This window comes from Vanellus vanellus (genome assembly GCF_965231255.1).
Source record: "Vanellus vanellus genome assembly, chromosome: 5".
Classification (NCBI taxonomy): Eukaryota; Metazoa; Chordata; class Aves; order Charadriiformes; family Charadriidae; genus Vanellus; species Vanellus vanellus.
Window position 1 is genome coordinate 485,205 of NC_138910.1, and position 26,572 is coordinate 511,776.

Consider the following 26,572-nt stretch of genomic DNA (forward strand, 5'->3'; position numbering starts at 1 on the left):
AGTGCCAGAGCATTTCGCTTCCACAAGTATTGGCTTGAAAAGAAATGAACAGAAACAGACCTACAATTTTTACTGTCATTTCTTTTTCCATTTTCCCAGAGAGAATTCCGATCCTTTGCACGTGATGAGGAGTGAACTCATGGGACATACCACACCACGGGCACCTCTACGTGCAAACAGGGAACAGACTTCACACTGTCACCGTTAAAGAGATGCCTTAAGAAAAAACTATTTCACAGGATCAAGCAAGTGTTCAGTACCAGTGTAAACCCTGGCTTCTCTTGAATTTTTACAATAACTATTTTATATCAAACTACCGTAACCATTTTGTTTCTTCTACAAAGCAATGTTCCCTCATCTGTTGATATAGGACTGATGCACAACCACCCTTGCAGACAAATGTAAAATTCATCCATGTGTTATTAAAATTAGATACATTTTCCCATAAAAATAAGTATTTTCTTACTCCACATATGAACTATCAAACTTTGACTATTAAATTATTTTTGCAATGATTATAAGCTGCTATTTTCCAACCCAAAAGCTATTTAAAGTAAAAATAGGCAAGTCCATCAGATTTTATGATAGCAGAATATCAGCATAAAACTGTGATTTTATGTAAGATGTATCTATTTCTAAATTAATATTATTTTACTTCTAACACAGCTGTCAATTACAAAAAAACTTTAGCACAGCAACACGAACAACACTAGATACTTATTTTCTAAAATACAACCAATCATCCAGGAGCCTACAAAAAGTATTTGTGTAGAGAAGAGTGCTAAACTCACACGCTCGTACAAACCAAACTACAATTACAATCAAATTGAGAGAAAAGGGAGAATTCGAGTGTAAGCTTCAAGTATCTGAAAGCCAACTTCATATCTAGGTAGCAACAGAATTTTTTCTACCTATTGGCTATTCTTTCCCTCAGTCTACAACGTGAGTGTCCCCTGGGATGCTACGCTATTTACTTCTTCAGAATGGCCATAAAGCGGACCAGTTAAATAGGCTGAGATTTGGTGCAGAGACACTCCAGGTGAGGACCTGACCCGACCTCCAGACCGAGACTTGGCAGGCTGATCGGCCTTCAGAAGTCCCTTTGTGTCCCCCCGTGTTCCGGAGAGGCTGGTGCGGAGAAGGGTGCTCCCACACACACTCCGGCAAATCCGCACGCACCCGCAACTCTCACTGATATTCCCTCTTTCCTGAAGGACCATCTTGCCCGAGCCCAGAAGCACAAACACCTTAAGTTTAGCCAAAGGCGAAATCACTGAGTGGTACTTGAGCACAAGTCCAACGTCAGAAACACTAAATAAGTACGTAAACAAAAGCAATCTACGTGCCGAAACAAGGTAAGCAACTAGTGCCATTGACTGGCGTGCTGTGGGTTTAACTGGGAGAGCAGAACTTGCCCTACAACACCCAGCAGCTATCTTGCCCAAAACTCAACTATCCTCCCCAAAACTCAGCTTCTGTGGCCACGTGAGTTCTGTCCTTCCACCTGAGCGCAAAGCCAGGCGGATGCGTTTAAACTCCCTTTAGTGGTACAGATTAACCCGGGGTTTAACCCAAGGCAGATACTGCCCAGCAGAACCTGCTGAGGCCTGTCAGGAAGAAGGCCACCGCCTCCTGCTAACAGGAGGCGGTAAGCGGCTACAGACGGGTATTTCTTCAGCTGTCGCAACTTCCCCCGCAGCAGCGCAGACGGAGGGACGTGGCACACGGGCAGACAGCTCCGTGCCAACCAGCGGCACCCAGAGACACGTGGAGCTCTGCGGCAGGGCCTGCCCTGCTCTCGCCCGCCTGCTCCAGCGCAGGACCACCAGCCCTCAATTTTTGCACAGCCTTGGGCTAAAGTTCATCCAAGTCAAATAAAAAGTTAAAAATATTTCTCATTTCTAGCACATTACCATTGAATCTAACTAGCCCATTAACTCCAGAATGTTTCTTTGGCGTATTTTGGGGACTGCAAGCACATGACAAAGTAAATTCTGTGCAACTTTACTGACTTTTCGCTTGCAGACTGAACCTTGTAACTATTTTGATGCAACCTTTAAAAATATTTCTATTGTTAAAAATTCCTGAGGAAATTTGTACCAAAACTGGTATTGAATTCAAAAGAATTTGTATAAAACGGAACGAATTTTAATTACCGAAAGCTGAGTTCTGAACGTTAGTTAATCTTCATGAATTTCTTTACTTGAGCTTTACTCGAGCAAACTTGGGTGGAAGATTACTTTAACCAGTTCCTGTTAGCCTATTCATTAGTACTTCGCTCCACTGAAATGAAGAGATAGGACGACTGACTGACGGACAGACAGCGTGCACCCGGGCCCCAGACTGCTCACGCCGCCTGACCAGCAGGTTTTGCTCTCTTCGCCTCTTCATTCCTCAGACTTTGTGGCAACTCGATTCTCGATCAGGAGCCGCCATCGCTCTGTGGTGCTGGTGAAGGCAAGCAGCGCTAAGCACACAGCAATGCCTTACCCCTGGGTGCGCTGCGCCGTGCCGTGCCCCCAAGCGCCCCGCCGCCCCGGCCGGCTCAACTCGCCGTACGCCAACAGGGCTGGCGAACCGTAAGGGCTGCTCTGACTACGGGTCCTAAGTAGAGAGCTACCTCATGATCACTGAAACCGGTTAAGAAATCAACTTGATTCTTATTAAATTACTTTTACAAAAGGTCAGCGTCTACCACCTACTGACATCATCTAATTCGGTCACCTCACAGATGAAAAGTTGGCAAGTTACCAACTCTTCCAGCTTTGATGAGTAAGTCTAATGCATTCTATCCCACTGGTTAAACCCAGCACGGTCAGATCCTGCGCTACCAGCGAGAAGGTGCTGCCACTAACGAGTCGTTATACTGCCTCTTCCCGGCATTAACGCCTAATGTACCTAAAGGGAGCCCAGAGCTGGTGCTCTGCGCTTCTAAAAATACTTTAATTCAGCCCACTAACAGCCTTGGGAAAGAATTAGGTTAGTAGGGTAGGCATGCAGAAAATATATTGTTTTTTCAGAACAGTTTGGTATAATGTATATATTTTTCAATTAAAAAGCTAGAGATAAATATTATTACAGTATAGCAGCTATTTTTAAATGCTCTGGAAGGAAAGCAGATAAAATATCAGACATATGGTCAGGTGCGTGAAACAAATTTTCTCTTCTCAATCCGCTTTGCAAGAGCACAAAGAATAAGTGAAATAAAAACATAACTCTACACTAAGCACATATAAAATACACACACAAACACATTAATTTTTTAGCCAGTAACACAAATATTTGGTAACTGAAGATGGAACATACACACAAACTCTGCTGAAATCAATCTATTCCCTTTTTTTTTTTAATGCTTTGCATTTTTTCCCCTCAGCTCTATTTCCTAAGTATCTAGATGTTTTTGTTTGTTTGCTTTGGGGTTGGATTTTTTTGGGTTGTTGTTTGTTTGACCCTTCCTTAATTTCACACCTTTCTTTGCCAGCTGACAGCTTCAGTTCAAAGCTGACGTCTCAGACACCAAATTGAACGCTGGGGGAGTTCAATGCCAATCTGGGAAAAAAATACATTTGGTAAATGGAGAGGATTTCGTATGAAGTCACTCCGAAAAAAGCACATACTACGTATCACTGGTACCATTTCACATTCTCCAAGCGCCAGCTCTCGGGCACACGCTGCCCAGCTCTGCATTTCCAAGGCAGCAGAGGAGGTCGCCGTTGCCTCAGTGGCTCGGAGAGCCCGAGGACTCGGCCGCCGCGGGAGGCAGGCTGGCCGGTGGAGGTCGGGGCCGGGTCTCCGGCAGCAACGATTGGTACGGACGGGCATTTCTTCAGCTGGTACCACCTCCTCTGCACAAGAACAGACTACGTGGAGGTGGTACACAAGCCAGACCGCCTACCCCATACCTGTGTATGGCACAGCAAGGCTAAAGGAACAATACTAAAATTTAGGAAAACCGCAGATTTTTTTTTTAATTTTTTTTTTAAGATGCCTTAAGCAAGATACAATTTTTTAAAAGTTACATAAACACAACTACGATCTTCAGTTTCTAGACTGGACAGTTAAATTCTCGGTGCTACACACATTTTTTGCAGTCATTATATGACGTGGAACAGTTCAAGCCTATTATCTTAGCAAGTATTCCGTAAGATGAAACGCATTTCTAATTTAAACAGTACTCTCGCTTGAGAGAAAAGTAGTGATTTCCACTGCCTATCTTAACTGCTTGAATATACCACTGCTGTCACCAAAAAAAGGCAACAGCGGGGAAAAAAAAAAAGTATTATTTAGTAAATATTTCCGAAATGGTGAAAAGCTGCAAAAAGCTAAATATATAATTCTGTTGAAAATTTATGTACTTCTTACATATTTCTTTAGTGTTTTGGTTTCCTGCTTGGTGGAGCTTTCGCGGCTGGAATACCTCTGTTCTGCCAGGCACCCAGCAGCCCGGGGGCCATTCCCGGGGAGCGGTGCTTGCTGCTCCGGCGGAGCTGCCAGCCAAAACCTGCGCGCCTCTTGGGACTGAACGGACTGTTCCGCTGGTCCTTCACCTTCCATTTTAAATACTTGCATCAAGAACGTGTTTACATTTATATGCTGTATGAAGGCTTAAAGCTTTGGGTAACTGTCGATTCCTGGTATAGGGGGATTTTTTTTTAACAAAATGGCATCTATTAAACTCCTTAAACTTGTAATACTCATTACTAGCAGCTGACAACCATCAAAATCAGTATAATGAGATTTCATATTTTTGCTTTCCTTGTTGGTACAGGTTAGCAGAAGTTTTCACAAATATTTTAACTAAACGAGGTAATTTTCAGCCTTCAGCTTTTCTGATAGCTAACTTCCTGGTTTCACTAAGACACCTAACCCCTGTACCTGCTCTGCGAGGCCCTGCACAGTCCACAGCCATCCTGTGGCCACACACACAAATTAAACAGCTCTGCCACCAAGAGCAAGCGGTCCCACGACCCGCTAGACGATCTCAGCTGACACAGGCAAGCACTAGCGCTCTGGGTGGGCATTAAAAAGCTGTATGCGGAATACTACCCCTAAACGCGGCCACTTGTACTGGAGGATGCTGTGCCAGGTTGAAACTCAGTGCCGAGAAGCATCAAGAGCCCCGAGGCCCCCGAGCAGGCAGCCACACGGAACAGCGGGGCACGGGAACGCCAGCCCGTGGAGAGCCGAACACCGCTGCCGCCCCGCGCTGTGACACCACGCACCGCTGGCACTGCGACGGCGGGAACTGCACGCTGCCCAGCGCCTACGTCTCCCCACCGCTACCACAAAGCTAACTCCAAATGTGGGTCTGTAGCACATTTCACCACCCTCGGAAAGAACAAACAGTCCTTCAGGTCCTATTTTAGCGACATGATACCCCACAGTAACTACCATGACGCTCCTGGCCCTTTCAGTGCTGCAGGCACTGTTGGAGGGTGGCAGGTTAACGCGTCCCCCGCCCCGGCACGACTGTCCCCCGCAGGCTTCAGGGCATCTTGCGCGGGTGCTCCCGGGAGCAGCCACCACACCGCAGCCCCACACGGGTCCTTCCTTCCCGCGCTCCGGCTGTGCTGCCTGGTGGAGGGACGCTCACAGGGAAAATAACCATCCTATTGTGTAGCCCGGTCGACTATTGGGCAAGATAATGACTATTTATATATACAGCTGTAGTCAATATTAAATCATCACTCCTCAATTTGTCACCAGAGCAACTCTGTAAGCTACAACCTTTTCTTCCCATATTTGAACATCGGCTAATTGCATAAAAAGCCCCGGCATTCAAAAAACTGGCACTCAAAAGCTCTGATGGAATTTCTGAAAGGCTCACACAGTCCAGGTAAACACAAACCAAAAATATCAATACTGGAGCTATAACAAAAAACTTTGCGAGTTTCACTCATTTTCAGTGTAGACATGCAAAAAACTAAGCGTTTCTAAATTTTTGTGGACTCAAGAAGATGTATAAAATACAAAGTAAGAACTGTAATGTCTAAACCAATCATAGCACGGACCAATTTCCAACAAAAGGAGATTCCTTCATGCTGCGACAGAGCCAGGTGCTTCCTCCGAGCGTTCAGCATCACCGACGGCCAGCTGACCCCACGACCGGTTATTTCATTTAACACGGCAAGCAGTTCCTGGCTAGCTACTAATGACGGAATTAATCACTATTTCTTCTAAATTGCTAGGATAAAGGGACTACTAATATCTGTGCCCAAAATATACTTCCAACAGCTCTCCGATGATCAACCAGGAGATCTTGATTTAAAATTATTCATTACTTAGCCTAATTCTATCAAATACATTTTAGCCCTGCTTTTATTGTAAACTGAAACTCTGCAAAGAAAATTTATATCTTTTCTTATTTACTTTTAAATTTAATGTAGCCCTCCAATTGATTTGTTTTCAAATTTCAGTAAGTGTAATATTGGTATAAATAAATAACTAACTATGATTCCTTCCCTCTCCCCGCCTGGAAAGCACATACTGATTCTAAAGGTAGTTTTTAAGGAGCTTCTAACTTGCCATGAACATTTGGTGACACCGTGTATTGTAATATATGCAGGCAATTTCAAATACACCATTTGGAAACGCTAAGTACTGGATACGTCACGCGAACAAAAGGAAACTAGTTTCTGTAAGGATAATTACACCCCGATCAGCTCACTGCGAGCCGTCGGGTCGGGAAGAACTTGCCGCGACACGCCGTGGGTGCCCCGAGCGTGGGACGGCGCACGCACTGGAAGCGTCTCGCACGTTACTGCTCCGCAAGTGGAACAAGAGTGACACAGCTCAACACAACGGTGTGCCGGCTTTCAAGCAAAGCGACTTGCTCTATTTACCTTCTTTATACGCATTCTCCCATTTTATGAGGAAACAATGTATGACCACGAAATGCAATGCACATTCATCTCACAGAAAGTTTACAGTGTTCCATCACAGTGTGCAGTATTTTACTGAATTACTTTGGAATATTCTCTGCTACTTCAGAAAGTGCCAATTGTGTGTCAGCTGGCATTGGGAAATGATTATCTGCTTCGTAAAGCAATGAAAATAAACCATCCTAGGAGCTAAGAAATACATTAAATTTTACAAAACTCGGAAGACTTCAGGTAGACACGTTATTACTCAAACTGACCATTCAGTACTTGAAGTGTTAAAAGTTTTTTGATTATTTACCGTGCTGCCAAAAGGGCTTGCATGCTGATGAAGTCTACCAAAAGAGAAGTACATAAACGGCACACTAAAGTGCTTGTGACAAGTTGCTAATACGACTGCAGTATTTGAAAATTAACTTTAAAAGTACGAGCCGTTTGGTTCCCAACACCACCCAGTTTTCAGGAGTTACACACAATAGATAACTCTCGGAAAGACTCAAGTCGACTGCGAGTCATCCGGGCAGCTCCCACCCGAGGGGCTGGGCAGCGTGTTTTGTGCTCTGACTGCCGACCCGCGATACATACGGATATCTGCCTGCACCGCGCTCCGGCATGCCTGGCAGCCCCAGCTGAACCCAGCCGAACCAGTACCGCCACAGACGGGAAGCCAGCTGCAACGGGGGACCTGATTGCATGGGAGGCTGAACAGCCCAGTGGCTTCAGCACAGAAACCTGTGCGTGTTATAGCACGAAACAAGAGTGAGAAGATACAACTGAAACCTCGCATTGTTTTTCCCAGTCTATCATCTCCGATCTTGTAGCGTATAACATGGGTAAAAATATTTAATACCTACATGCAACACTAATCATGTATCATTTCAGGCTCTTAAGGGGTTTGGAAGTGTACCGGATGCCATGAAAGATCTTAGAAGTGCTGAGTGCAATACCCATTTATAAAAAATAATTACGAGAAGAAATAATTTTAACAGGCAAGTAACCTACAGGTACACAAATGTAATGCCGTACTGGAATCCAGGGCTGCAGCTGATCCAGTTCTTCCTCCTCCCCCCATGACAATACTATCGCTTGGGATCTGCAGATCTGCTCTTCCTCTCGTCTTTCACGCTCCTCAAGGGTGAAACAGCCAAATTACCCCTGGGTGTTGCTTGCACAGTGTAGTTGTAATGCAAGCGAGCAACAGACCAACAAACCTAAGCTACAAGTACCTTCTGTTTGTTTTCCTTTGTTCATGTGTACAAAGCAACACTTGCATTTCTTAAGGACCAGCAGTAATAGAACAGACCGTGCTCCCAAAATCAGACATCTGCATGGCCTGCACTCCACACCGTGCTCCTGTTTGGGCTCAGGGCCACGAAGACCGGCTGCGAAGCTACGCGTAATAGCTGCAGAGAAGTTTCAGCTGGTTTAAGGTACCGATGTCGCATTCCCCCCTTCCCTCACCAGCTGCTCCCACGGCTCCCCCCGGGCTGTCCCTTGTGCGGCTGGGCCCCGGGCTGGCTCGGAGGCATGGCCTGAGCGGCACACAGCACAGCCTGAAGCCCAGGCTGCAGCCACCAACACAGGCGTACGCAGCCGCAGAAGTACCCGCGACTTCACGTCAGCATCTGCTTTGCAGAGCATCACCACCCCCGGGCCAGTGCCGGCGAGCAGGAATGCCGTTTAGAAGTGGGTACATCAGCAGCGCTGCTCCCGCCACTCAGCTCACCACCACCTTCAGCCGGACCTCTGAAACGAAACGCTCCCGGACCTTCTAACCTCACTAAAGGAGATTAAAGCGCTATCTTTGAAAGAAAGCATTGTCGATTTCCCCAGGGACAGAAAACTTGACCAAAGGATAGAAATAAAAAGGTGTTTAGTTTTGCCTGATTTTTTACTTTTTGTCATTGCTTTGGTTTTGATTTTTTTTTTTTTTTTTAATATAAGACTATCTGACAATTTTTATATGTGGCTAGGAGAAACATCACCTTGCTCTCTAAATGCTCAAGTTGTGCTTCTGGGAGCAGGCTGTTAGCTGTCCATGAGCACTCTCAACACAGCATCCCGTTTCCAAGCCTTTCTCCACACCCTCCGCGTGTTTATTTACTTCCCGTCAGCCTCAGCAAAACACTTACATCGCCTAGTTTGGGGAAACACAAGCGTCTTTTTATGGCTATACAGTCTGCAGCTATATTTGTGTCTGCTGTCATCCTGCTCTAAGAGATTGTTTTACCTTGAATCTTTCAACAATTCTTCTAACTACACTGGAAGTAACTGGTTGTGAAGAAACGAAAGCATCTAATTCAAATACGGACTTGTTTTTTCCCCAGCTTCTCACACATCTCTTAAAAGGAATATCCACCTAAAGAATAAGCCAAAAAATTAACCAAGGACACACACATCTAAGAACACATTGTCCAAACCAAGTTTTAATCCCGTGTCCCTCAGTAAAAAAGTAATGCAGCAGCGCACTCTCGTCTGTACGGGACCAGACTCGGCTGGGCTAAGAAAATTTAGAAAAACAAGAACAGCGGTCAGAACACAGTAGCTTCTGTAACACCTAAGAATATAATTAGGCTTTAATTTTACATGTGTAAAATATTTTATTAATAACTACAGAAAATTTATGGCCCAGAAAAAAGGAGCCTGAAGAGTTTATCCAGATTCACAAACACACTCATACCAAAGTATACCACAAACCAACTTATGCACTAGAATGTTCTCCCCCTAAACTTTCACCATCTTTTATTATACAAATGAACACCATTTAGCGATAAGGAAGCGAAAGAAGAAATGACTACATGACACTATAAATTACGTTTTCCATCTAGGTAAAAGGTAGTATTTAATAGAAGTATAGGATGCAACTTACTGTGTAGGTACTGGTAATTGTACATTATTAAAAAAACCGCACACTATTAGTGGTGGGATAAGCTAACTCCGGCGTTCTTTGTATGTGAAATTCTCTGGACCTGGGATGTAGGAAAAGCGTTTCCTTTACATTACTCAGGCAAATTCACTGAAAATGAACATTCGAGACTGAATGAAAGGTGCCTGGAGGCATAAAATAACTGAGGCTTTTTACTCATTCTTCCAGTGGAATTAAACTCTTTTAGCTTTCAGAACAAAATCTGAGCAACAGCTGGAGAAATATGTGGATCTAGACAGAAGACGGGCAAGCAGGAAGGGTATAAAATAGTGATCTCGTCCAAGGAATATTTTTGAATACTTTAAAGTTTCTTAAACAGAAGATCTCAAGCTAATAGCAATATTGTCAAATGATAACTCAGGTCAGGTAGTTTGATGTATAAAAACCAGCTGTGTTAGCTGGTACACTGGATCTTTAAAATTTATTTTAAAATAATCACCTCCTGTTTCTTAAGTTTTTGTAGGAAAAACTTTTCATTTAACTTGGTTATGGCCACAGGAGGAAACATTTCAGAATGACACCCAGGTTTATTGCTGAAAGAATACAGAAACAAACAGTATTTAAGGCAAGAAATTATGCTTTAACCCAAAATGCAGGCATTAATGTTTCATAAGAGAACACATTGTTATCAAGGTTTTCAGAATCAAGAGCTACCCATCATTTAATATTCTTGAAATGAATGAGCGCCCAAACACATTTAGAGTCAAAAAGTTTGCTAAGGAAAATAATAAAAAAAATAAAATCAGAATAGTAGTTAAAGCTGAAATATTAACAAAATGCTTTGCTATAGTTACTGTCATGTACATAAAATATATTTAAATATGCTAACAATACACTTATAGCAAGATGTTCCCTGAACACAAATGTAACAACAGAAAGTATTTCAGAAAAGCTGGATGCACCTAGAAAGTTAATTCAGGAAAAAAATGTAATTGGATCACTGCATTTAACTAGCACTGTTACTTTGATACAAATATGTGTAAGTCTACTGCACTTCTCTTCGGCTGAATCTTAACAACAAACTTCATATTTAAAAAGAAATTAAAGCTTTAAATACACTACATTGAAAATGTAATCCATGATTAGAGAGGCCTCTTTAAACTGTCCCATAACTCTTTACAGCAAATGTGCATTCTTTTAAAATACTTCAGATATTAATGGGAGGTGAATAACTATCGGTGAAAATATATGTATGTAGGACATAAGCACCGCTAAAAACCCCTTTAATTTATGGGACACAGGAAAGCGAAGTCATCAGGACTTGTACCTTGTGCTGGCGATACTTGGTGATTCTGCTCCAAGCCTACATCTTTCTAGCTGATTAGCCACAATTTGCCTTTCCACTTCCAGTTCTCTGGTAAGTCTTTGAAATTGGAGCTCCTGAAATTTCAAAATAAAAAGAAAAGCATTCTTGATGTTAAAAAATGGGTGTGGATTAATTCTGAAACAATCACTGTTTCATCACAATCATGTTTCTTGCTTTGACTATTCCTTAGTGGAATAAACTATTAGAAGATTAAAGTGGGAATTTAATGGTTCTTTAAATCAGTGAGGCATACAAATATCGATTTATCACCTGTTACAAAAGGAAAACCATGTTTAAGCATTTGTGGATTTTATTTCTCCTACAATTAAAATTTTTTTATCTCCTTATCTCGCCACAATCTAACAAAATCAGTACCTGTAAAGTTAGTCTTCAATTTCATCGATAACAGAGGTATGCTGGAAAATACTGCATCTAACCCTTCCAATCGCAAATCCTCGAATCCTAAGCTATGCTACGTTCCGACTTCGGTATCCAAAACCTTAACATTTATTATTTCAAACTGGTTGAGGGTAGAGATGTGCTATTTCACCTTTCCCCGATCAAAGCTTTTGTTTTATTTCTTGGTCAAAGGTACCAAACCTCAGCCTTTGTAAAAGGCTTTTGGAACACAATGCTCAGAGGAAGATGTAGGAATACAAGCGCTGCACAGAATGTTTGTATGTTATTAAAATCCGGAAACATTTTCTATAAACATGATCCTCTGAAATCCATACCGTGTCATCAAGGGATACTAGTGATGTTTTCGTCCACAGTTAGCTTTTGTTAATGATGGAAAAGGATTCTATCAGAGCAACTGTATTATTTTTCAAACCAATATTCTACATCCCCTGGAGTTTAAGTAAACCGTTCGATAGTATTTAAAAATAGATGCGCACCAATATTTAATAATCTGATGAAGCAAGTATTACATACAAGCCAAATACAGCACAGAAGCACTCCTTTAATTTTAAAGTGTGAATTACTAATAGTTTTTTTCTGAATGTGGCTCTTGTGATTGCATTACCTAGTCGTTGCATGCCTTGCCATGTTACAAAAGTCACCTTCACTATTCCTTCACACCTTACATTACATGGAACGAGGCTTAAATACTTCATTTCCATTAATGGTCCCTGAAAGAGCTCTCTACTTCTTGCCGTTGGTACATCTTTTCCGTAAGGCAGAGCGTGGGTCCGCAACGCGCCCCCGGCCGCAGCAGCCTGCGGGGGCCTCTGCCTCCCAGCGCCAGTCCCGAGGGCTGCGCGGCAGGGCACGGCGCAGGGCAGGGGGCGGCCCACCGAAAAGCTACTCTACCACCAAGACTTACCTTGCAGAAATAGGGACTTCTTGGTGGTGGTGGTCTACCCACACCACGGTGAGATCACCGCCCTGAACCTCCAAAGTGAAGGCGAATTAGAACTGGCTTCGTTGGGAAGCCGGCTGAGGGATAAGTCAAACAGCAGCTGCCCTACTGCCAAAACTACTCTATATATTAGATGACAAAAAAAAAAAAAAAAAGCTGCTTCTGAAAGTCTGATTCAAGCTCCAAACTGGCCTGTCAAAGGCAGGCCACACGAGCTCCTGCCCCTCCCCGATGATATAAGGCATTGCGGGCACTTCCAAGCGTTTCCCAGAGCTCGCAAACCAAACCGAATAAACACAGCCTAATATTCCAAATATTGGCCAGCAAAACTGTGTGCCTCCAGGCCGTGGAACTCGCCCACACAGGCATCCGCAGACCAAGACTGCATTTTTCTACTATTGCTCTACTAAGAGCAGTCCAACAGAACAGAAAACTATAATCCTGTTAAAAATAACTACGCAACCATGGGAGCGGCGGGAGAGGGATGTGGTCCTCATCTTCCTCCTGGCCACCCCTTCCATCAGGTCGGTGTTTACTGTCACGCTTCAGCACTAGAAAAGCTCAGCAGTCAGTGCTCAGACTTGAAAGAGCATTTTAGGGCATATGTCCTAAACTTGGATTTTATTAAAACCTGCTTCTAGACAGAATTCTGAAGTTAAATCCTTTTAAACCTGAGACCCCATATGAAAAGCCTCGTGAGTACGACAATCTGCAGACCAGAGCCCGTCTGGGCTGCCTAGTGAGCATATATATTCATGGGCCTGTGTAGGGCCTCGAGAGAACGGGTAATACCAGCAGGTCTGTACAGCACGTAAGTGCATCCAGCAGCAGACCCGCTTGGCACAGCCTGACACCAGCTCTTGGCATGATTCAACTTCGTGTCACACCAAAAGAGGTACACATGCACCCAGTCAGTTCACGCAGACAGTTTGTGTTTTGGAGAGAAAAATATTTAAAAGTGTATTAAGCAACAAAGTCAAATAAATTGATAAGTGAAAATTTATTTTCCAACTTTAAGTCTGAATATAGATAATATATCCCCCTAAAAGTTGATCCACCAGCCAGTCATCAACATGCTAGTGGAGGATGCCATGATTTCCAAAAAACATTCCGATGCTGAAGCTCTGTAAGTTCTGAAGCAAATGTCAGCAAGACAAGCTTCTTCCCAAGGAAACCATGATGTATCATATAACATGTAACAAAAATAAATCTTTAAAATGAATAGTATGGCACTGCTTGTTTACAGAAATAATATAAAGCATTTACCCTGTGTTAAAGCAGTTTCCTGCTCCTTACTTTTAAATCAATATTTAAACAGCAATGTTATTGATACAAACTATGAACGTGAACACAAAATTCAAGTTGCCTATTGTTATTTACTGATCTTTTAATTAGATAAATAAAAGAAAACATATGATGGCCATTATTTACTTCCATTCAACCAGTCTCTATTAATCTGCCTTTGCATTACAGGCAGAGGCATTAATGAGAATAACGCAGTTCTAGAAAACACGCTGTTCACACAGGCTATGAATACTTCCCCACGGGAGCTCTCCCCCTCTACTGCCCCCCGCGCCTAACCCAGCCCCTCACACCGTGCACACGTGTTTCTGCAGGAAGGCCTTTCGTAAGGCAAATAGTATAACTACGCAACTTTTGCCATTTTGCCTTCCAGAAGCAAAAAGTTATAAAAATACTGTTGGTTTTTTTTTTTTTCAGCACAGAAAAGGGATCAAAATAAAATACAGAAAGAGGAAGTGGAAGTTATGCTATATTTTTCTCATTTCACATTGTACTTTCTTTATACAGTATTACCAGGTATATAGTATACCCTCCCCGAGAATTCCTCAGAGTATATTCAAATTCTTCATCTGGAAAATAAAGGTCCACCCAATTCCAATAATCACCTCAGATTTTTGAGGATTTCAGGCAATTAAAAAAAAATAGCATTAGTGAGATTTAGGATCATAATATTGTTTGGGTTGGAAAGGACGTTCAATGATCACTTAATCCAACCCCCTGCTATGGTCAGGGACACCTCCCACTAGGTCAGGTCGCTCAAAGACCCATCCAAACTGATATCACCACTAACCCACGTCCCTCAGCACCACGTCTGCCCATCTGTTAAATCCCTCCAGGGACGGCGACACCACCACTGCCCCGGGCAGCATGTGCCAGTGCTTGACAACACTTTCAGTGAAGAATTTTTTCTTAATATCCAATCTAAACCTCCCCCGGCACAACTTGAGGCCATTTCCTCTTGTCCTATCGCCTGTTCCCTGGGAGCAGAGACCGACCCCCCCTCGCTGCCCCCTCCTTTCAGGGAGCTGTCGAGAGTGAGAAGGTCTCCCCTCAGGCTCCTCTTCTCCAGGCTGAACACCCCCAGGGCCCTCAGCCGCTCCTCACAGGACACGTGCTCCAGACCCCTCACCAGCTCCATTGCCCTCCTGTGGATGCGCTCCAACACCTCAATGTCTGTCTTGTTGTGAGAGGCCCAAAACTGAACACTGCACTCAAGGATTCTCACCCATAAACACTCAACCCTATCGTCACCATCATTAAGCTCTAGACAATCAAAATGGTCCCTAACATACACGGCTACCCCACCATCCTCCTTCCTTGCCTATCCCTTCTGAAGAGTTTATAGCCATCCATTCAGTTGTGCGAGTCATCCCACCATGTTTCTGTAACAGCAACTATATCATAGCTTTCCTGCTGCAAAATGGCTTCCAGCTCCTCCTGTTTGTTGCCCATGCTGCCCGCATTGGTGCGGAGGCACTTCAGCTGGGCTGTCAGTCGTGTCACCTTCTTAGAGAAAAAGCTTTAATTCCTTTGAAGCATTTCACTGGTGTATCCCTGTTGGCTCCTATCACCTCAGGGGTCCCTGGCTCATCTCCATAAAATATCTCCGTAAGTGTGCTGCAGTGTGGCCAGCATGTTGCAGGGCAACAGGCTGAGGGCCCTCGCTAGCACCCTGTCCCTCTAACCTTAGCGTGTCATCCCACAGCTTGTCACGGGCAAGCCTGATATTTTCCCCCTACCACTTCCAGTCTAGTGTAAAGGCCTATCAATGAGCCCTGCTAGCTTGTGAGCACAGACCTTCTTCCCCCTTTGAGAAAGGTAAACCCTATCTGACACCAGCAAGCCTGGTGTTGCGTAGGCCACCCCATCATTGAAAACCCCAAAACTGTGTTGGTGACAGCAGCCACAGAGCCGTGAATTAATAGACTGGGCCTGTCTGTTCCTTCTAATGTCGCTGCCTGCAACTGCAAGGAGAGGGGAAAAAAAATAACCTGTGCTCCAGACTCCAACCACCCCAGGTCCCTGAAGTCTCTTTTGATTGCCCTTAGACTACGTGTTGCAGCTTCATTGCTGTAATGGAGGAGCAGTAATGGGTAATGGCTAGGAAGTTTCCTAGCGATGCCCTTAACCTGAGTCCCAGGGAAGCAGCAGACTTCCCTAAGAGGAGGGTCTGTCCAGCACACTGGACCCTCTGTTCCCCTCAGAAGGGAGTTGCCTACAACTATAACCCATGTTTTCTTCCTCACAGAGGTGGTTGTGATACAGGGAGTAGGCCTTTCTGATCTTGCTAATACCTCTAGTGAAGATGGACTGTCATCCACATCATCCATTGACTGGCCTCCTACATCCAGAGCCTTGTACATGTTGTACAGAGGCACCTGGGAAAACGAGGTGGGCAAAGAGGGGGTTTGCCTCCATTTGCTCCTCTCCTTTAAGCTACTGCCTTCAGCCGGGCGGACAGAGGATACAGGATCCCCCTGATATTTTTTTTCTGGTGGCTGTTCTGTTTCTGTCTCAGGGAGGGCAGAGAATGGTTCCACCAGCCTCCCTCTTTCTCAGACTCCCTGATGCTCCTTAGTCTTTCTACTTCCTCCCGCAGCTCTGCCACCAGGCTGAGCAGATCATCCACCAGGTCACATCTCACACAGCTTCTCTCACTACTGCCATCTGTTACCAGTGAAAGGCTCTGGCACTCTCTGCAGCCTGAGACCTGGATGGCTGGCTGTTTTCGTGGGAGCTCTGTCTGGGTTGCCACATCCGTTCTGCCAAGTGCAGAGGACATGGCTTTCTGCCAGGCGGATACCGTAGCTAAGCTCCTTCTGAGAGGGTGAGATCTTGAGCATTTCCAAAGATGGCACATCTACAGCTTCTCTGGGCATCCTGTTCCAGTCATCATAAAAAAAAAAAATTACGTCCAGCCTCAATCTACCCTCTTTCAGTTTAAAATTGTTGCCCCTTGTCCTGTCATTAAAGGCCCTAGTAAGAAGTTTTTCAGTCTTTCTTATAATCCCCCTTTATACACTGAAAGGCTGCTCCCTGGAGCCTTGTCTTCAGGCTGAACACCCCCAACTCTCTCAGTCTTTTTTCATAGGAGAGGTGTTCCAGCCCTCTGATCATTGTTGTGGCCTCCTGTAGACCCACTCTAACAGATCCATGTCTTCCTCATACTGAGGAGCCCAAAACTGAATGCAGTGCTCCATGCAGGGTCTCACGAGAGCTGAGTAGAGGGGCAGAATCGTCGCTCTCTACCTGCTGGCTATGCTGCTTTTCATCCAGCCCAGGATGCGGTTGGCTTTCTGGGCTGCCAGCACACATTGCCAGCTCATCTCCAATTTTTCATTCACCAGGATTTCCAAGTCCTCCTCTTCACGGCTGCTCTCAATCCATTCAATGCCCAGTCTGTACTGATACTGGGGATTGCCTCGACTGAGGTGCAGGACCCTGCACTTGGCCTGGTTAAACTTCACGAGGTTCGCACAGGCCTGCTCCTCAAGCCTGTCAAGGTCCCTCTGGATGGCATCCTTTCCCTCAAGCAAATCAACTGCACCACTCAGCTTGGTGTCATCTGCAAACTTGCTGAGTGTGCACTCAAATCCTACTGCCTATGTCACTGATGAAGATATTACTGGTCCCAGTACAGACACTTGAGGGACACCACGCGTTACTGGCTTCCACTTAGACATTGAGCATGACCATCCAGCCAATTCCTTCTCCATTTTACAGTCCATCCAACAAACATGTATCTCTCCAATTTAGTGGCAAGAATGTTGTGGGGGACCACATCAAAGGCCTTACAGAAGTCCAGGTAGATGGCATCAGTAGCTTTTCCCTTGTCAACTGATGCAGTCACTCCACCATAGAAGGCCACCAGATTAGTCAGGCACATTTTATCCTTGGAGAAGCCATGCTGTCTGTCTCTAATCACCTCCTTATCTTCCATATCTTTCTCAATGTCTTTCAGGAGAATCTGCACCATGATCGTACTGGGCACTGAGGCGAGGCTGACTGGTCAGTAGTTCCCAGGGTCCTCCTCTTTCTACCCTTCTTAAAAATGGCTGTGATGTTTCCCTTTTGCCAGTCGCTGGGGTTTTTTCCTGACTGCCATGACTTTTCAAATATGACAGAGAGTGGCTTAGCAACTACATCAGCCAATCCCTCGGGACCCTGGGATGCAGCTCATCGTGTCCCACAGACATATGTGGTCAGGTTCCTCAGGCGGTCTCAAACCTGATCTTCACTTACAGTGGGAGGGACTTCGTACCTGTCTTGAGGTTCAGGGATTTGAGAGATGTGCGAGGAGAGATTACCATTGAAAACTGAGGCAAAAAACTTTTTAAAACTAAACTAATTTCAGTTAATTGCAGCTGTAGTTGACATGTCTTAAATACCTGCATATATACATAAGAGATGGATGATTTTAGAGGTATCATCTTCTTTAGAGCTGGAACACCTCATGTTTTAAGCCTTTTTTCCTTTTAGCTTAAATCCTCATATTATTACAGAAAACTAAGTCCTAATCAATTCTAAATAAGTGCATTGATCACCTTCATGGTCTATGCTTCCTTATAATGACATTTTATCCCACTCTGAACGGATAACTGCCACTGTCGCGTTTATCTGTCAGGCAGTATACTATCTATTGCAGGAATCTATTTGAATTTGTTTCTCTCGCCAGCTTCTCTGAAAGCAGTTGGAGAGCACGCTCCTCGAACAGGATGCTCCTGTACAATGCTGGCCGCTGGCAACACAGAGAAGCTGCTGCCCTAGGCAAAAATCACAATTCACTGATTTTTATAGTGCTGGCTTGTGACAAAATGACACGACAAGAGCCAAGTAAAACAATTAATAAGCTTGTTTTCATTTGCAGAAGAATATCTATGGGGCAAGAACATACTAAAATTATAGATGTAGATTACAGAATATGCTGCCATACTGCATCAGAAGGACCCACCAAATCTTCTCAACCATACACACTACAACGCCTTGGCCGGAGTTACTTTCTTTCCCCAATACTATTCAATATACATTGAGGGAAAAAATACCCCTATAATTCTATCCACCTGTTCAGCAGTAACTACTTAACCACCTTATAAAAATACCATTTTTGTATTCATGACCTAAATTCCACTGCAAAACCACACACCGTGTTTCTTAACATGAAGCGACAAAAAATGCTAGCTTTAAATATAATTACATTTAAGGAACAGAAAGTATATACATGGTTCAAGAAAGAGAAGAAAGCAACTTGCTTTGGAAAGGCAATCGTGCATACTGCAGGCAGACAAGCCTCCCTGAGTGAAACCCAAAAGCTATCCAAATTAGAGCTGCGTAATTAGAGCTTTTGGATGCTGAAGTTTCTGGAGGAGGGACAAACCCTGTGGATGTTGCAGCGTATACCCCAGCTGACCACTAGCAGCTCTTACTCCGCAAGCTCTGCATGCCAAGCGGTAATTCGTCTGCAACGATGCCGAGATCTCACTCAAGAAGACACTTCAAGGTCTTCACTGCCACAAGATACAGATGAGACGTTTTATACCAATCCCAAAACCAACATACTCTTTTCATTTGAAAACTGAGTACCTCTGCCAGGCTTGGGGCTCCCTGGCAAGCGACAACAACAGCCCAGCATAGTGTGTTGGCAATTAACAGCAAATATTTGAAAACCGGTAAGTAATGGGAATGTAATTTGTATGACTGACCATGAAGACTGCCATTCTCCTGTTCTAGGCTTTGGATAATAGAAGGTTGTTTAGAGGCAATTCCGTGCTTTCTATCTGCATCCCATTATGATACCATGTTGCAGAGATCCAACATTTTTATTTTGGTTAACAAGGAACTATTAACCCTCAGTAACATGGATGCGAATGAGGAGTCTATATTCACAATGTTGAAAAATAAAAATTACTTTCTACCTGCCCTGTTGCGATTTGAAAACCTCTGGCAAAACACAGATAACTTAAAACTTTAAACAAACAGTGGTCCAATTTGCTCACTGAAGGTTTCCTAGTGACGTCTACGCAAGAATCAGCAGCAATGGCACAAGCAGCGAAGACAACTCACCAACTCTTTTTGAATGGTACGTGCCTGGCTAGTCAGAGCAGGATCAGGCAAAGCTGGGACATCCGAGCGGGATGAGGCCATTGAGAGAGAGATGCATCTCTTGCAGCTTCTTGGCTTCTACCGGTTCTCAGCAGCCGCTGTGGCAGAAGAGGGGCTAGGATGGGACGTTATTTCAAGTTGCAGTAACACTGGGATATGCTAAGTTGCTTCAATTGCCATACGCCACCATCCCGGTGAAATATTAAGAAGGTAACTGTAAGCTGAACTATGAAATGTTTTCCTAATCATAAAAATGTTGCCTGTTGAACAATTCAGTCGAGCCTCGTCCAGTAGTTCGAGTTGATCTAAGCAAGCGTAGCCAGCATTTGAGAGGAATACTTCTCCCTCGCATTTACTGTTTCTCAATCAACTGCAACATACAACGCAGAGCCACACAACTCCCATTGCCTATAAAAGTTCAAATGGTGCTTAAAAAAAAGGCAATTACACTTTGGCCGTTTCTATGATACAAATGTGCAACGAAGAAAAGGACAAACAACATTAAGTTCCTTTATGCCTTCTTCACATTAACCTCCTGCACTGATCTACACAGCGTTCTACGTGTTTCCACTTGCTGTAATTCTAAGCTAGATCAAGCAACCGACTACTTAAAAGCACACCGAATACTGTATTTTTCCCAATATGAATAACATACTGTAGCGACCTAATATTTAAATTCTCCGCCAGAGTCTATTGAGAAAATACCCTGTGCTTTTAAGGAATATTAGATCAAACTTAACATTTTCTGTAAAAATAAAGTTTACTCACGCACACAACTGCATTTGCATGCTTTCAGTATCTCAGTATCTTCCAAAATAGAAGACAAAAGATAAAAAATTGGACAGGGTGAAGAGAATCACCGATTACAGGATGTGAAATGACACAGCTACAATTATTGGCTGATCACACTTACTCTGTATTCAACAGCAGCAGACCATTAAAGCCCTTAATACTTTTATGCCTGCATTGTTCGCTAGTCTGGTAAAACAGTTTAGTGCCGCTCTAGCTGATGAGGCATCAAAATTTAAGCAATTCATAGAAAGCTTACTCTTAGTCAAGGGTAGAGAGGAAGAATGCCACTTGAGGTACTCAGCGCCTACGTCTGAGCTGCATCCTCCTTGGAAGCTGCTTGTGACAACGCTAGGTTCTGCCGAACTGGTGCTGAAGCGAAGTAAACCGCTCTGCCCGCTAGCGACCACAGCTCAGCTGCTGCTGGGCAGACAGGCCGGTGAGCTCAACGGAAGGGTTACCGAAGGTGTAAATACTCCCGTATATTGCAGGGGTACCCACAGTTCTGGGCAGGCTCTTCTCCCAGGGGGACTTCTCCTCAAAAGCCTAACAGTACGAGCTAGAAAGAAAAATTAATTTCTAGACCCTCATATGAACAAAAGAGTACAGAGAATTGTGATTAAGGAAATGAGCTATTCGCTTCATGTGAAGGCAGGAGCGGTACATGTTTTGTCCTAGAATAAGGGCCTGGGGAAGTAGACGCCTCAGACTGGAGCCACCAAAACTGGAAACGCTTGTAAACAGCAGAAACAGTAAACTTCAAAGTTCTGGGATTAAATAGGGAAGAATGACCTATGCAATTGAGCACAATATTAAGAGAGTTGGAAAAAACCCAGTTCTTCCAGTCATTCAGAAAACGGTGACAAAGATTTTTGTTTCACTCATGCAAAGCCTGGAAGTCCATTTTATAAAAAGAACAGCCTTCGCTTCAGAACGGGTACACATTTATCCACTGAATTGATCACTAGATGCATGCAAATCATAATTTCAAAGTGAGACTGTTCAATGTTTGTGCCAATCTACCGAAAGTGCAGTTTGTTTGACTCTTCTTCAGGTATCTTGCTGAAGCGACATGCCTGCAGAGTCCGATTACCGAGTACTTGATATAAAGCACTACATATCTGAATTGGTAAAGAAATCTCTCAAACTTGATACCAAAATACTTTCATTCTAGTAAAGATGTTTTTAAACATGTAATAATAAATTATTTGCTGTATGGAGAATGCATTCTTTCCTCCATCTCCATCTGAAAAACATAGGGTTCCTCCCCAACACCTCCAGAACTACGTAAAGAATTTTATACTTAAACTATAAAGGAGGGCAAAAAGTGAAGTGCACCCTTTCTAAGTATATGATATGGTTCAATACAGACACGCAAAAGGAAAAGATTTTGCTGAAGTATTGAACAAAAAATCACGGAGTTTCAGAGTTGGAAGGGACCTCTAGAGATCACCCAGCCCCACTCCCCTGCCAAAGCAGGATTGCCCGGAGCACATTACTCAGGACTGCATCCAGGCGGGTCTTGAAAATCTCCAGGGAAGGGGACTCCACAACCTCCCTGGGCAGCCTGTGCCCGTGCTCTGTCACCCGAACCGTAAAGAAGTGTTTCCGTGTATTTGAACGGAACTTCCTGTGTTCTACCTTGTGCCCATTGCCCCTCGTCCTGTCACTGGGAACCACTGAAAAGAGCCTGGCTCCATCCTCCTTCAGCCCCCCCTTTAGATACTTGTACGCCATAATAAGGTCTCCCCTCAGCCTTCTCTTCTCCAGGCTAAAGAGTCCCAGCGCTCTCAGCCTTTCCTCATAAGGGAGATGCTCCAAGCCCTTCATCAAATGAATGTTTTGAGGAAAACCCAAGAGATTTATGATTATTCATCCGAAAGCATATCCAAATACCCTTAACTCTGTTGTCACCTATTTACAAAAGAAAAGGTGAAAAGTTGTCCATCTTTCGGTGTCAAGACCAACTACAGACCGAAGAACAAACAAACTAAAACCACCCCTGCCACTGCTGCAAGTGCTTTTCTCTCAGCAGAGGGATTAAGCCCGGCATATTCACGGTGCTTTTGAAAACTGGATGGACGGGTAGCTCTTCCTGTGAGGCCTTTTCTCTCAGCCCAATCACTGCACAGGAAGACTACCACGCTAAGCAGGAAATTCACAATTCCAAACGATCCCATTTAATCGCGCCACTTCAGCAGCAATTCATTCCGAGCTCAGCAGCGTACGGCTCGCACACGGAAAGCAGCAGGGATTCCACCGATCTATCTGGAGTAGTCGCAATGGGCTGCCCCTACATTCCCGGCCCCCCAGAGCTACTGCTATGATGTTGCCCTGACAATTTTTAACAACATTTTATTTTAGTATGAAAATAATTGACTTTTAATATGGGTAAGAGCGTCCCTACAGAACTCAACTAAACTTTTACCCAAATAAACCCCAGGGTTCAGAAACAGACATATATTTTAATGCTTTAGTTTTACTTAAAACTTGTTTCAGCGTTTCCCAAGACACTTCTATCCATTATAGCACGGAAACTTTGTAACATTTTAGAAGTGAAATATATATTTTGAAAATAAAAACAAAACGAAAAAAAAACCACAGAAAACCACCCCCTCCCCAACCAAACAAAAAAACCCGCCGAAAATCCCAAGCCACCATCAAATCCACTAAAAGACAAAACAGGGAAGGCCAAAATGTTCCAGCTCCATTACAGTCAGCTGTAGGATTTCCCTGCATGCGAAAAGGAATTCCTCTAGTAGAGATGCGACTTATACCAGTAAGAGTCAGTGCTTCCCTCGATTTTCATCCAGAAGTATATCCACCAGCGTATCCGCAAAGAGACTAACCTAACCTGGCGACAGCACTGTCCCCCTCGCCCAGTGGGGGTTGTGGTGGTGGGGACGGGTTTTCACACTGAAACAAAACGTGTAGTACTACAAAGCTGTAATCATCTAAACGTCTTCAAAGATTACACTTGTTCCGCACATATTATTTTATAACACCAGAAGCGAATTGAAAAGTTTCTTTCCTAAAATACAATCACGGGGGAGGCACACAGCTGTCTGACACCTCTGTCGCAATGAGACGCTGCTCAGAGCTCAGGGGACACACTGTAGTTTGGTACAAATGTTGCTTTAAAGTGATGTGGGGTCACAGGAAAAAAACAAATGGAGAATTTGAAGTGGCTCGTGTGGTTCATAGACTAATCAGTGCAACTTCTTACATAACCGTATCTATGCCGCCACTATGGTAGAAAGCTTAACAAAGTCACGCAATAAATTTATCTACTTATTTCAGAATTACTGTAGTGATTTAAGAAGTTTTTATTAAGTTAAAATCTTGCACAATTTGGCAAGTAATAGTGAAGGCCCTCCGGAATGGTGTTTCCACTGGAGTAAGTGTTTCTGAAGTAGTGAAGTTAAGGTGTGGCAGCTCTATTTTACAAATACAGACTTACGGCAAGTAAGGAGAGATTCCTGTATCAAAGGAAGTCAGGCCAGAGCAAACAGCATAGTAGTTGCCGTTCAAGCTTAATAAAGTAAATAACTGCACAGGAAAATACTCTGTTCTGGGCTTTCTGCCATACAGGAAGGGTGTTGAGTATGTCAGTGTCCATAATTATTATCAACAGAAAAAATACCAGAAAGCAACAGTTCAGCTCTTAATTCTCCCATGTTACCATTTTCAAGAGTGAAGTACAATTTACGTCTTCCTCCCCCCCGTATTCATTCTAACGTGTCTACGCACATTAAAGTTCGGCTACAGTTCTGAAGTTTGTGTTTTGCTAACTATTAAACACAATTTTATTTTTTTCTTTCATCACAGCTGAGTTAATTAATAGTCCACGTATTTCACAGTCTTTTTAAGAATGGAAAGGGGAAGAGGTTTTAACCTCCTTTTTAAAATGAAAAAATATTCCATTATCATTTTTTCTCCAAGGACAAGAAAAAGATAAAAACATTTCTTGGGTAGGAAAGGGGATGTTAACAAATGCCTTTTTACTGTATACTTTATCCTGTATCAACCCGATATAGACAATGCCGTCATAATTTTATGTTCAGTTTAAGCAATCACTATTGCATCAAAACTGCCCAAAAGCCATTCCGGACACTAATCACAGCAGTAAGATCGTTGGCTGGTGATCACTAGCAATTACAGCACTGCCATTTATCGCAAAGCTGCTCATCAGCTAAGCTACCATAATAAGCATGTTCTTTGTGAACTGCAAAGTACAAGGGACCAACTTAAAATCACGACAAATGCACATTAATCAAATGAGTTCTAATTGGCATTTGTGATAAGCTAAGAAGGCACAAGGCAGGCTACTGTCTCAGACCACGGGAAGTGACTCAGGATCACTCTAACTGCGATGACTGCGATTACATGTATCTCAACAGCCTCCAGCATTAATATCCTCCACACTGGAAGATTTAATATTAGTTTTAATATTACTAAGAAATTATTAGGGTTGCTACTGTCATTTAAAAATACTTTTGAAACTATTAATTTATGCATGAAAATAAAGATCCAAATTTCATCATTCTGCAGAAAATTTTCCTTTAAGACTGAAGGTTCTGTGGGTACGAAATCTGTTGACATCAAGACCATATAATCTAATTCTCACTTTTTAAAAAAAAATATTAATATGGGACAACACATGGGAACTAATACATCAATACATCAAGTGTTTGCATTCAGAGTTACTATCTTGAATCAAGTACTGATTTATCTTAAAAGAAGTTCTGAAACAGAGACAGAAAAGCAGATTTATTCTAAAATTCAGACGTTACAATTTATGAATTAAGCCAAGAAATATGATAATTATTTGTAGCTCTCATAATGAGCCCTAAATTATTACTTCTCTCTTTGCGTGTGGTTTTTAAAAAAACGAAAACCAAACCAAAAACATCAGTTAGAATGGTTTTTTTGTTTGTAAAACTGCAATAGAGACTGTCACTAAGATACACACCCAGAAATATGTGGCAGATTTTAAATATGTTACGGCCTCGGTACTGGTAACTGAAACCAAACTCTAAGTTTAAAACCCATTCTTTAACAAAATACAATTAATCATACCAAAACCTTTATGTGCAAATTTCTGTAACACTGTACACAACTTTGCAGAATGTTCAAAAAGGACTGGTTCTCAACGTTGCATCAATTCTACACTAGCTTTTCTTTTTTCTTTTTTAAACAATAAACCCGCCTTTCAAGTCCGATTTACAACAACAGTGCATACATTCCAAGGGATACAGAATACCATAATGATGCTTCTGTTCAGTGCAACTAAACGAACCCTTTATACCCCGATGCTGACATTTTGACCTACAAAATACACTATACCAACGCTGGGCAACACATTTTAGAAACAGCGATGGTTTTTTGCAGCAGTGTAATAAAAGACAATGGTTAACTCCACAACGCACACTGAAGTTCTGAATTGCTGAAAACAAGGGATATACCTGTTCCTTGACAGAAGCTAAAATGGTAGTGGCAGTAGTCTCTGGTTCCATGCCTGGGCCTGTGGAAGTCTCCTGCGTTGTCTGCGGCGGCCCCTCTTCCACCACGGGGGTCTGCTCAGGGGCTGGCATTTTGCCTGCAATAACAACATTTTAAAATAGTTTATATTTTGAGCCAGTGATGTTTAAGGAAATTCAAGTTTTCAGGATTATAAATTCTCTTATCTTTTTTTCTAAAACCTTTCCAAACTTAACCAAACTAGCAGAGAACTTTGCATTATTAAACATATATTGTTATTGCTGTGCTTCACCTTCACAAACCGAAATCAGAATCACACACCGAACACAAGGGTCGGGCAGGAGCAACCAAGCAGCATGACATTTAAAGATTATTTAAAATACTATTTTGTGGTAGTTACTAAAAGTAGCAAAATCCCAGATGTGTGAAAA

The 26,572-nt window shown here is 43.2% G+C and overlaps 1 protein-coding gene across 1 annotated transcript in view; it reads right to left on the bottom strand.

The window, feature by feature from the left end:
• Window positions 1-26,257, bottom strand: part of PKP4 (plakophilin 4) — a 73,115-nt gene extending 46,858 nt beyond the window's left edge. Inside the window, exons 1-2 of the mRNA XM_082483955.1 lie at window positions 26,126-26,257; window positions 11,072-11,184 (exon numbers count right to left, since the gene is read on the bottom strand). Coding sequence (XP_082340081.1) covers window positions 11,072-11,184; window positions 26,126-26,254 — 242 coding nt within the window. The 5' untranslated portion in view covers window positions 26,255-26,257. The remainder of the gene's footprint in view (window positions 1-11,071; window positions 11,185-26,125) is intronic.
• Window positions 26,258-26,572: the final 315 nt, after the last annotated feature.